This window comes from Jatropha curcas, chromosome 11, assembly GCF_041381405.1.
Source record: "Jatropha curcas cultivar XTBG-Jc1 chromosome 11, XTBG_Jcur_1.0, whole genome shotgun sequence".
Lineage (NCBI taxonomy): Eukaryota > Viridiplantae > Streptophyta > Magnoliopsida > Malpighiales > Euphorbiaceae > Jatropha > Jatropha curcas.
Window position 1 is genome coordinate 1,920,223 of NC_143161.1, and position 12,283 is coordinate 1,932,505.

At 33.9% G+C, this 12,283-nt stretch overlaps 2 protein-coding genes across 3 annotated transcripts; both read right to left on the minus strand.

Moving 5' to 3' along the window:
* Nucleotides 1–1,002: 1,002 nt before the first annotated feature.
* On the minus strand, nucleotides 1,003–3,929 carry LOC105650148 (WUSCHEL-related homeobox 9). 2 transcript variants are annotated; one of them, XM_089716005.1, is made up of 5 exons: nucleotides 3,440–3,929; nucleotides 2,933–3,219; nucleotides 2,044–2,805; nucleotides 1,340–1,578; nucleotides 1,003–1,168 (listed from the first exon to the last, which is right to left on the minus strand). In XM_089716005.1, exons 2-5 carry the CDS (start codon nucleotides 3,066–3,068, stop codon nucleotides 1,163–1,165), a joined length of 1,143 nt encoding a protein of 380 aa, XP_089572131.1. In that variant the 5' UTR covers nucleotides 3,069–3,219; nucleotides 3,440–3,929; the 3' UTR covers nucleotides 1,003–1,162. The 2 variants fall into 2 exon arrangements, with proteins under 2 accessions (XP_089572131.1, XP_020541150.1); XM_020685491.3 differs by having other exon boundaries at nucleotides 2,933–3,224.
* A 3,793-nt stretch (nucleotides 3,930–7,722) lies between these two features.
* Nucleotides 7,723–9,503, minus strand: LOC105649610 (rac-like GTP-binding protein RAC13). The gene is made up of 7 exons (XM_012236310.4): nucleotides 9,243–9,503; nucleotides 8,979–9,066; nucleotides 8,730–8,839; nucleotides 8,539–8,602; nucleotides 8,328–8,392; nucleotides 8,173–8,238; nucleotides 7,723–8,061 (listed from the first exon to the last, which is right to left on the minus strand). Exons 1-7 carry the CDS (start codon nucleotides 9,339–9,341, stop codon nucleotides 7,960–7,962), a joined length of 594 nt encoding a protein of 197 aa, XP_012091700.1. The 5' UTR covers nucleotides 9,342–9,503; the 3' UTR covers nucleotides 7,723–7,959.
* Between the last annotated feature and the right edge of the window lie 2,780 nt (nucleotides 9,504–12,283).

A 12,283-nucleotide genomic window follows, 5' to 3' on the forward strand; every position in this document is an offset into this window, starting at 1 on the left:
GGTTGACCCATCCGTCAATACCCACTCTTCTCTTCCCTTCTCCTTTTCTTTTCTTTTCTTTTTTAATTTCTGTTGATATATTGTTAAACAGTAGTAGTTCATATGCAAATCCAACCCATTTTGGTCAGAGTTTTCTTCTGATTCGTGCAAGTAAAAGACCTATTCAGTTTCTCCGCTTGTCTGTCTATGTACGTAGTATGTTGTACCCTTTGCAGGATGAGTTCTATGAACCCTAGCTAAACCTCCTCGTGGACATGGAATTAATTAATTTATTATAAACTTTTCATTTACATAACTTGCAAATTATGTGTAGGGATCGATAAGGTTAATATATATTAACATATCTAATTAATACGTGATTATGCTTTAAATTTTGTTAAGTGAAATAAAAGTCCAAATTCTATTTCTTTTTTTTTTTTCTTTTGTTAATCAAATTCAAATAATTCATCAAGCAAGTTTTGAATTTGACATGAACAGCTTTTGGCACATATACTGTAGCTTCTGATATCTATCATACATAACTATATAAGGTAACAATCCAATATATGTGACAATTCGAGGAGCTACAAGGTGGCAGGCTCAACCTAATTTCAGGCGAATCACATAAATGCCATAAGACCAGCAAGCTTTCCTTCAATAATAAGTTAAACCTAAAAGCTGGCAAACACTATGCATATGAGAATGATATCATCTCACTTGGACTAAACCGGATGGCTATATATATATATACTACAATTTTAACCGCAAACTTTCACTGTATACACATATCCCATATTAATTACTAACGTATACATGTTACAAATAAAAAGAGCAGATGATAAAGTTATTATTTTATAAACTCAGTGATTAAGTGTTCCTCTCTTTAAAATTTTCCAACATAAGAGAACAAAATTTTAAAAAAAAATGTAGATCTGATAAGCATATTCCATATATATATATATATATATATATATATATATATATATATATTGCTTTAATAAAATAATAAAAACAAAATGCAGATTGGTCCAGGAGTTCTAATATTATATATATATAGGGTACATTAAACAGTAGCAATAACTAATAACTAGGCAGAGAGTTCAAACCCTAGAGATATGAAACAAAGAAAAGCAGAGAAACTATAGGTAGCCCCATAACCTTAAAAAAGCTTGATTTCACATCTTCAAATCTGCAATTCAAGAAACACTCAATAATAATCAGTTTCATAATAAGCAAAAGCTTCACTGTTCACACACGAGAAATTAACAGAGCCCATATTGATGCACATGCTAAAATTCCGATTCTTTAAAAGAGAAAAAGAAATATATATATATATATATATGAAAGAAAAAGAACTTACACTTTCAGTGACTGAGAGAGGTACCAAATAATAGGAAGCTCCATGCTGGAGAGAATGGAGAGTGAGACCCCATTCATTGGTCAGAACAGGCTGACCAGAAGAGTGAATCAACAGAAAATCATCACCAAAAGCTTCTCTCAGATTGAACGGTCCCACTCCCACTTCGATTGCAACATCATTAATAAAGACTGTTGATCTTGCTGCTACACTCGAACCCGCAGGACTGGATTCTCCTACGCCTGCAACCACGCAATATTTTTTTTTTCTTTTTTCTCAAAACGCATGTAAAAGTTGGTGCAAATGGTCAAATGCGAGTTGAAAGAGAGGGAGAGGACATGTGATTTTGTAAACCATAACCGAGAGCCAAAGCCATGCACACGTTAACAAATGGTGTATCTAAAAGACAAATCTATCCTCACTGTTAATTGTAAATGACTAGTGTACCCTTTCCCCCTCTTTATGGTATAATAAACCAAAAATGGTTTGAAATACACATCAATCATGTCTGTGGAATCTTGAAGTGAATCTACTTTCAAACATATACTTAGTAAATTTGGTATCAAAACGGACAAACATATATTCTCAAACCTAGTTTACCCTACTTTTGAATCTTTACCTCACACATTACATTTCCAGTAACAAATTCTGCGCGTGCATTTCACGCTCATGCAATTAGGGCATCAATGAGAAAAAAACAAATTTACCTTGAATTTGGTTCACAGTAGATGGAACAGTGACACTGTTAGGGTTGAGAGGGAAAGGTGGAGAAAGACCAATGGTGTGTGTAATTGGGGCGGTGACAGGATAACTAAGGTTTGGTTGCATCTTGATGTTCTTGTTTTCATGGTCAAGATCTTTTTTTGAACTCATCATTTCACTGAGTAAAAGACTAGTGCAAGGCCCAACTGTATTATCTTGAACTTGAGCCACATTGGAGAGATCAGAGAAACAAAACCCTTGCGTAAAAGATCCGGTTCCTGTTCCTCCAGTCTGTTGAGCCGGGAAGAAGAAAGGTTCGGTCATAAATTCATTATGGGCTTGAAAATAGGTCTGGTTAACTGAACCGGTTGGAGAGTTGGACACGTCAACGACATTTGGAGAGGTTAAAGAAAGAGTCCTTCTAGAGCCTTTCGGAGAGGATTTTTCAGACGAAGATGAAGAAGACGTAGGGATTGTAAGAGCAGAGGTGGAAGAAGAAACTGACGGATTTTGATATGTTTGCTGTTTTGAGTTTTGGAGATGTCTTAATTTGTGTTTGCTTCTTGATTTTCTGTTTTGGAACCAATAAAAGACATTTGCGTCGCCAACTTGACCATACTCTTGTAATTGAGCTCTAATCCTTCTTATCTCATCTCTTGGTGGATTTACCATTCCAGAATTGAAAATTGCTTCCAGTATGCGAATTTGCTCAGGTTTTGGGTTCCATCTTGGCTTTGGCTCTGGACTTCGCTCTTCACATCCAGGAACTGTTTCATAAAATGAAATTAAAAAAACAGAAGGCCAAACACCCACTTAATTGTCAAGTGTCAACAATTGTTAGTTACAATAATTAAGAGCAAAACTATGAGTGCAGCAATTGTGTGATAAAATTACCTGAAGTATAAGGTGATTTGTGGCAACCAGATGATACAAGAGATGAGGAGTTAATTTCGTGCTGCCATTGATGGTGGTGGGAGGTGCAAGGCTTAGACTTGAACATGCTAGGCCAGTGTCTGTTTGACGAAGCCATGATAATGACAATAAAGGCCAATAAAACTAATAGAGATACCTTAGTAAACAGCAGAAGGAGAAGAAAGAAGAGATAAAACCCTTTTGTTGCCCTAGATTTTAGTACTGAACCCTCTAGGCAAACACAAAATCCCTTCTTATAGCCTCTTCACCTACCCTGCGTTCATTTTTATCTCAATTAATAAACAGTATACTTCTTTGCCATCTTCCAAAATTAATATAAAAATAAATATGTAAAATAAATTAAGAAACGAAATGTATAAAATAGACAAAACCCTCAACAGGAATCGCCTGTGACAAGATCAACAAGAAAGGAAATCAAAATAAATAAAAAGGGGAAGAGAGAAAGTACACTCCCATCCCTTCCCTTACAGTTTAGCATTAAAACTGAAATGGGTTGTGGTCTACTCAAGGTACAAGCCAATTCCCCCCGGACGAGAAGCAAACGAGATGAGGAAAAGAATACGTGCTTGGTGCTTTATTAGAATCTTCATCAGAGTTGATACAGAAGCTCTTAAATGAAAAGAGAGAGAGAAGAGAAGGAGAAGTTTTTTATTTATTTTTTTTTTCTTTGTAGCTTTAAAGAAATGGGTAGTTCTGATCAGTTTGTCTCTTTCTTTTCTGGATATACTTTCTTTTTTTTTTCTTTTTTCAGATTTCAATGAAAAGGATTCTCTTGCTTGGCTTTGTTTTGATTGCAGAGAGTATTAATGGTGAGAGTCGAAGGAGTAAATAATAAAGTGTGGGATTATTCTAATGGAAGCGGTTGTTGCAGGAATAAATAGGGGGGGAGGAAGAGGGGATGAGTAGTGTATGTGTTTGTAGCGTTTGAAAGTCAAGAAATGGGTGGTATCAAAGGGGTTTGATTGGAAGGAAAGCGGTGGTGGTATAGTAATTGCTTGGGCAAAGTAAGGTGGGCTTTGGATTGACTCGAGGGCCTTAATTTATTTATTATATTAATTTATTCTTATTTCACCATAATTATTTTTAATTATCAAATTAATATAGTTCTAATTTCTCTCATTAATATTAAGGGTAAGTTGGATGTGGATCATATTTCAGTCGTTCTCTTTGGATCAAATTGGATTTTCCAAACTATATATCTAAAAACCAAAATAAACTTTCTCTCTCTAACTATTCTTTCACGTTCCAAAAACATTTTTCACATGGAAATATTTAGAAATTCATCAAAAATATTTTGAGGCCTGTTTTTGTAAATTGAATAATCTGGAAATGCGTTTCCGCTTTCGGAAACACATTTTTCTAATTAAAATAAATATATGAACAAGTATAATTCCACAAAACATGCTTTTTTTATGAATATATGAAACTTATAAATGATTTTTTTTTCTTTTGGAAGTGGTAAAATATTTTGATTGGACTTTACTTATTATTGAACATCTTGTAATTTATTTTTTATATTTATATATTTCTCTAACATTTTCATCTCTTTTATTTTGTAAAATACCATTATTTCGCGTCTACTTCCACGTTTTTAAGCTTTCATATTTCCATTTCTATGGAAGATATATAGTTCCCCCCAATGAGAAAAAGTCAAGACAGTTGAATGCATAGTTAGAAAACTAATACCAAGAATGGAAATTGGAAAATCAGAATAACCTTTGTAATTTAATTACCATCCTGTTCCTTTAACACTAATCAAGACAGTGCGAATTTTTTTAAATTCATCAGGTTAGTTAATTGGACTTTTTTTTTTTTTTTTTGAGTATTGGATGAAGGGAGTTTCAACTTGTATTTTTATCCGCTTTTAATGTATTCACCACCCACCGGACTATACATAGAGACTTGTATTTTCTACAAAGAAATTTGAATCTTGCAAATTAAATTGGATGGAAACTTGTAGAAAAATAAAAAATTTCAATGTACAAAAAAGAAACTCAGTGTTGGTTTATTTTTAGAAATAACTTAATTGGCATGCACTTCAAAAGGAAAATTAATTTCCTTCTTTCAAAGATAAAATTTATAAATCTCTTCTCATTAATTTATAAATTTTAATATTGCAGATAAATAATAGAAAATGAATTAGTGCAAAAATATTTTTAAAAGGTAGTAAATTATTTTCTAAAAGAAACATTGCCTTAATTTTAAGTTAAGTGTTAAAAGTCAATAAATAATTGAATTGCCATTGACATTTCTCTTCTTTTTGAGCATTTTTTTAATATTAAAGAAAAGAATAATAAAAGAATATTTTTAACAAATGCTTTCACATCACAGAACGTTCAGTTCTATTTATCACGATATCATAAGACAAGCAGTCCAACTCAACATCATAATCTCAAAGATGATTTCATTAAAGTGAGTCAAAACTCATTGATCTATGGAGTTTCAATTTGGATTGAAAGAAATTAATTACTACTGAGTCTAAGATGACCAAAGGGAATCTTTAAATTATCTTATCTCCCACTCTCTTCCCCCAACGCAAAACCCAAAGAAGAGCAATGGTTTGGTGTGTCGGTCCCAATCCGACAATCAAGGTTGAGACTTGGGAGCCAACTTAATTTGTTCATTCTCTAATCTACTCCTTCCAACCAACATTTCACACTACATTTCATAGATTTTCAATTTTTTGCTAATCACGTGTAAATTTTTTATTTTCTCTGTAAACGTTAAGGTTAGATCATAAAAATTTGACTAATTTTATGAATTTAAGAAATGTTACTTTATTGTGTAATCCATTTACACTCATTCCACCTTCCAATAAAAAATGAAAACTTCTAACCTTTCTTAAGTGTAAAGCTTTAAATTTCCATTTTTAATAATGAAGGTCTAACAAACAAGATCCAGACATTTTGTTGCAAGAAATGGCGTATATAAATCTTGCATCTTAATTTTACAATCGAGAAATAGAATTATATATCGATATGTAAAGTTATGGCCCCTCCTATCCCAAAGTCTGACACAAGTAACATGGGACCAAGAAGTACTCTTTAGACGTTATCAGTTGTTTGTGTCCTGACCGCCAAGAAACTAAGCAGAAAGTGTGGAGAAAAGATCCCATCAAAGGTCTTAAGGAAACTGAAGTTAACCCTTAAGTACTATCTAGTGGTGTAGTAGTAGTAGTAAAGAGTAGTTTCTTGGCGCTTTGGCTTTAATGATCACTTGTTTTTGCAAACTTGTCATCTCACTGAACCAGAAGAAGAGTTCCATACCCTCACTTTTTAACCTAACCAGTCCGGTCTTGAATTGGATCTTCTGCTTCTCTGTACAAAACAAATATTAATTGCCTTTTTTTCCTATTTTTGTGTCTTTTTTCCTTTTCTAATCATTTTTTAGCTTTCCCCTTCCTATCAATTTGTCTGGAGAAATGTTGAAAAAATACATTAAATCTTACTGCTGCTTTTTAATTTTGCGTTTCACTCTGTATGATTGATAAAGGGAATGATTATTTGATTTTTCATTCTTATTGACATTTCTACTATGGTCAACCTTCACCAATATTTGCCTCCTTCTTCATGATTTATTTTTTATGGGTTTTGTGGTCATCAATCTATAGACTCTACCTATGAATGGTTGCAACTTTTACTTACACATGTCATGTTTTCAGATAATGAAGCCCTCAAGATTGGATTGGTTTGATTTCTTAAAAGAATGCCATTCCACCTACCATTCATCATCAAATCAAATTTTAAATTAGTTTAAAATCAATTCAGTAAATCTTGATAACCAGTACAAACATGCCTTAAATTAAATTAATTAATTTACCATTAGATTAAGCAAATAGCATAGCAGTAATCATCAGGAATGTTGTAGGGTTGAGAATATGTATCACTTAGCTTTAAAAATACTAAAAAAATGAAAATTACAGATCCTTTTTTTTAATTTAATAACAGAAGTAGCACATGATTACAATAAATGTAGGGTATTTAATTATTTATGAAATGGGTATTTGTGTGTGGCTAAGCTAGAAATGCGCTAAACAACAGTCACTAAATGCAAACGTGCATGTAGTAAATACCCAAACATGCTAAGATTAAATGCATCTATTTGGGTGCACTTGCAACCAAATATATAATATTGCAAATGTTTCTACTTCTATTTTATATATACATTTTTGGCACTGAAAATTTTGAGAGGAAGAAGAGAGAGCAGGCGATTATATATATATATATATATATATATGTGTGTGCATAATGCATTTTATTTCGAATGTTGTTCGCTCCCATTTTGGGGCTCTATTTTTTGTTATTTCAATAATAATCTGAAAGTTTAAATTGATTGTTGATATAGTCAAATATGTCGATCTCTTATTTAGTTTAAAATATAATCTTTTGAGTGGAAATTAATGTTCCTTTTATTTGGAAGGCTTGTTTATTTTCGTAAATATGATTGATTGAGTAAAAATATACAGTATCTTTAATCGAACTTTAATTATAAAATCAAATTTTGAAATCTGAATTCCGCATTATTAGGAGAGTTTGAAATCTAAATATTATTTTTGAGTCGCCCACCTCTAAATGTAAAAGCACTAGTGGGGGAAGAAGACCTTGTTTACCAATCAGCTAACTGTGATTATTAGTTGCAAGATAGAGCTTGTCATTTCCAGGATAATAATTTGATGATGGCAGGTTATCAGAAACATAGGAAAGTACTAGTGAAAAACTCATTCTTTTCTTGACAGTATACGAGATGTCGTCTTACCATAAACATGTAGGTATTTTATTATTTAACCAGCAGATACGATTACCTGTTTTGCAAATATAAGTGATCTTATATTAGTTGCACGAAATAAATTACACTTAGTCTACAGACAATTGAAGTTATATGTATCTCCATGGCTCCAAAAGGGAAATTCGTATTGAAAATGTTATTTCAAGAAGGAAAAAACTGTATATTTTTGACAAAGTCTTGTACTTTTTTGCAATTTCAGTCAACTACAGGAAAGTGCATGTTCTTTCCTTGCGTGGCTTCTTCTTCTTTGGTTTTGGTGGTCGCAAAACTACTTTTATTGCAGAATCAAACACAGCCTTCACATTCTGAAAAACGAAACAAGAAAAATAATTTTTAATCTAAACCATTTCTGGTTTGTTCTTAAAGTTTCTCTGTTCATCACTTAACGGAATGTTTCGGGTTCAAATGTATAATACCTGTTGAGTTTTGGAACTGCACTCTATGTAAGTTACCGCACCGATCATTTTCTTCAGTTCCTCGCCCTGTTCATTAATTACATAATTAACTCAAATAAAATTTTAGCATATTTTAATTTAATTTGATTAATCTTGCATCTGATTGATTAACATGCCTGAGCTGTTGTTATTGGTGTTGCTCCTGGATGATCAATCAAGTATTGCTTGTCTTCTCTCAAATCTACATTTAATTTTGTCCAAATATCATGACAAAATCGTCTATAATGAGTATATTTTCATAGCTTAACCGAAATAATGTTATTTATTAATATCTTTAATATATTACATTATCTTCTAAAAGGACTAACCAAAATGTAAATTGCTTACCTAACTTGGTTCCTACAAGCACAATTGGCACAGTTGGAGCATAATGTTTTAGCTCAGGAATCCACTGTTAGAGGTTACCCAAAAGATTAAAAAAAAAAAGATTTAACAAATTGAGGATGATAACTGATAACCCAAGAAAGAAAATGTTGCAGAAAATAAAAAATATGCTTGGACAAGAAATTAGAAAAGACCTTTTTGTAGGTGTTCTCATAACTGGCCTTGCTTACAAGAGAAAAAGCTAATAAAAACACATCAGCTCCTCTGTAACTCAGTGGCCTGAGCCTGTTATAATCTTCCTGCCCTGCAATTCAAAAAAGAAAAACAGAGTATAGATATATTCTTATTCTACCCAGCTCTACTCAACTAATTACCACTTAATTAATCTATATGAAAATTTAGAAGAAACTCAATTATGTAATAAGCAAATGACATGAACTTACCAGCTGTGTCCCATAATCCGAGATTAACTATACTACCATCTACCACCACATTAGCACTGAAATTGTCAAACACTGTCGGAACATAGTCCTATTCAAAAAAAAAAAAAAAAAAAAAAAAAAAAAAAAAAAAAGAAGAAGAAAGAAAGAAAGAGAGAAAAGAACAAGAAAGGAAAATTTCAACTCCTTAATTTCTGAACAGTATGGTATTTTCAATTCAGAGTTGATGAAGTACTCCATAACCATAAAAGAAAATCATATAATTACCGGTGGAAAGGTATTGCTAGTGTAGGAAATGAGCATGCAAGTCTTTCCCACAGCCCCATCTCCTACAGTCACACACTTGATAAATCTAGCTGTACTCATTTTTTTCTAGCTTCTTAAGCTAGCTAGAACTTCCTTCTAATCTTTATATATGTATTTTAATTTTGTTCTTTCTCTACTTATACATATTATACATATAACTACTAAAATTGATAATAGAAGAAGTAGTTTTGAAGTATGAGAATAAATGAAAGGAAGATATTGGGTTTTAACAACCCATATAAGCCTAACATCACCCACTATATCTAAATGTATCAAAAATGAAATGATTGCAACAGAGCTTTTCTTTTCTTTAAGTGCAAGGCCAAACCTAGATAGATAGACATTGGTGGTAACAAAGTAGTCGGTTTGGTGCTGGTTGTTAGTTGGTTTAAGTGTTGGAGAAGGGAGGGAATGAATGATAATGAAAAGGAAAGAATTGCCTTATTAACTAATAATGGAAGTTGAAGGGAAGTAATAAGTTCACTATCATTAACAAAAGTCAACAAAAGAGTGTTTGTGGTTGTCATTTTCACCATCAGCAGGTGGTTCTCTGCTTATCTGGGCTGAGCTCATGTTAATTAGCCTGGGCCCGCTGTTGTTTTGCCCATGCAAAGTCCAATATAGAGACAGAGAGAGGGGATATGCATTGAGATGGCTGCAAATAAATAACTACACCTACCGCACACATATTTTTTTTTTTTTGAAAGAGGAAAAGTATCATATATTATCTCAAGGAAAAATAATCCACCAAATAGTCAGGCACTGAGTCCCAAACATGAACACGATTAAAACAATAGGATGCTCTAGCTAGACAATGAGCACCTATATTATCGTGTCTTCTAATCCAATGAACTTTGACTAGTGAAATGGAGGCTAATAACAATATACAATCAGAAATAACAATACCCAACTCACTCATATCTCTAGTCTTAGACAAAAGAGCATTAAAAATACTTTGAGAATCTGTGAGGATAGTACCTGCACTTTGAATATGCCGAGTTATAAACTGTAAAGTGAAACGCAGAGCCAAACCTTCTGCCATAAGTGGAGAGGGTTGCCCTTCATAGAAGCTGGAAATAGCACGCAAAAAATGGCCTTCATTGTCTTCAAAAACAGCCCCTATACCCGCGATCGTATATTAGAAAAAATAGCTGCATCCACCTGGCAAGTCCACTCTCCCAAATCGGTAATAGCAGGTGTTACGTGCAAAATTTGTATCTGGGGTATTTGCGGCTTCACCAAGGCATTCTTGAAGTCTTGAAAAAGAATAGAAGCAGTAGCACTAACATTCAAGGGAGTCCAATCCATTTGTTGCCAAAGAAATTTGTTCCGAGCATCCCACACACTCCATGCGACATAAGAGATAAAAGCTAAATTTTCGTTATTGTTTTGCTTCAAGACCTGCAAATAAAGAGATTTAAAAGAAAGGTTAGTAAAAGCTTCCTCTACCCTACACACCCTCCAAACCTCCAACACCTTTGTGCACAATAATAATGCATGATTAATATCCTCCTCCAAATTACAATAAGGGCATGTAGTGTCCACATTCACACCCCGCCTGCTCAATCCCCGACGAGTAGGCAATAAGTTACGCAAGGTTCTCCAAATGAAATCTCTAACTTTTGGTGCAACATTCAACTTCCGGATACTCCCCCACCCCTCACCTTCTATGCTCTCATCACCTCTCCCCAACACCCTCAAGGCAAGATAATAACAAGATTTAACACTAAAATTACCCTTCTTATCGTAATGCCAAATCAGCTCATCTCCAAATCTCTTACACTAAGGGGAATATCAAGAATAGTGTGGATATCCCTCAAAGAAAAAAGATTAATAATCTTTGCCACATCCCATTTTCTCTCCCCCTCCACCAAAAGATCTTTCACCAGGAGATTATTGTCAATAAAGAGACTATCATCCTCCACATAAAAGGCTCCATCAATGGGTAACCAAGGGTCCTTCACAACAGAAATACGCCTACCATTGCCAACCCTCCACCTAACTCCATGTTTCAAGACCAAGTTAGAAGACATTATACCCCTCCAGACAAAACTAGGGTGATGACCCGTTTGTGCATCAAGCAACCTCCCGTCACGGAAATATTTAGATTTGAAAACTCTATAAAGGAAAGTATTAGGCGAAGTCAAAAGACGCCACCCCTGTTTCGCTAACATAGCCATATTGAAACAATGAAGATCCCTAAAACCCATGCCCCATCTTTTTTACTCCCATACATTCGATTCCAAGCTAACCAATGGAGCTTCTTCTCACTACCCTTCGAACCCCACCAAAAACTATTCATCATTTTTTCCAACTCATCACATAGACATAGAGGCAATTCAAAAACACTCATGCAATAAGCCGGCAATGCTTGAATCACGGACTTAATAAGTATCTCTCTCCCCGCTTTGGAAAGAAATCTGTTAGACCAGCTATTTATATGCTTCCACATTCTTTCTTTGAGAAAACCAAGAACTTGTCTTTTATTCCTACTAATCAGAGAAGGTAACCCCAGGTAAGAACCACCCTCAAAGGGGTTAAACACGCCCAGAATATGGCTGATATCGGCTTTCACAGTCATGCTAGTATTCGGACTGAACGTAATGCCAGACTTCTGAAAATTAATCGATTGACCAGAAGCACTCTCATATGTAGCTAAGATCCCTTTAACATTAGTGGCTTCAGTATTGGATGCTTTGAAGAAGAAAAGTGAGTCATCTGCAAAAAATAAATGGGAGATTTTGGGACACCCTCGACCAGCTTTACCACCATGAATCTTACCACACCTTTCCGCTTCTGAGAAGAGTAGTGACAAACCTTCTACACATACCAAAAATAAGTAGGGCGAAATAGGATCCCCTTGCCGTAAACCTCTTCCGGGGGCAATAGATCCAACAGTATTTCCATTAACAATAACTGAATATTTTACAGAAGTCATATACATCTTCATCCAATTTACCCACATAGCACAGAACCCCATTTTCTCAAGCATGGCACAAACA

Excerpts from the sequence above, each read along its gene's own strand:
- LOC105650148 (XM_089716005.1), bottom strand. The coding sequence starts at position 3,068 with ATGGCTTCGTCAAACAGACACTGGCCTAGCATGTTCAAGTCTAAGCCT. Across the intron at positions 2,806-2,932 it reads CAAATCACCTTATACTTCAG|TTCCTGGATGTGAAGAGCGA; the intron begins GTAATTTTATCA and ends TTTATGAAACAG. Across the intron at positions 1,579-2,043 it reads TACTGTGAACCAAATTCAAG|GCGTAGGAGAATCCAGTCCT; the intron begins GTAAATTTGTTT and ends GCGTGGTTGCAG.
- LOC105649610 (XM_012236310.4), bottom strand. The coding sequence starts at position 9,341 with ATGAGTACAGCTAGATTTATCAAGTGTGTGACTGTAGGAGATGGGGCT. Across the intron at positions 8,393-8,538 it reads GCTTGTAGGAACCAAGTTAG|ATTTGAGAGAAGACAAGCAA; the intron begins GTAAGCAATTTA and ends AATTAAATGTAG. Across the intron at positions 8,239-8,327 it reads CACCAATAACAACAGCTCAG|GGCGAGGAACTGAAGAAAAT; the intron begins GCATGTTAATCA and ends ATTAATGAACAG.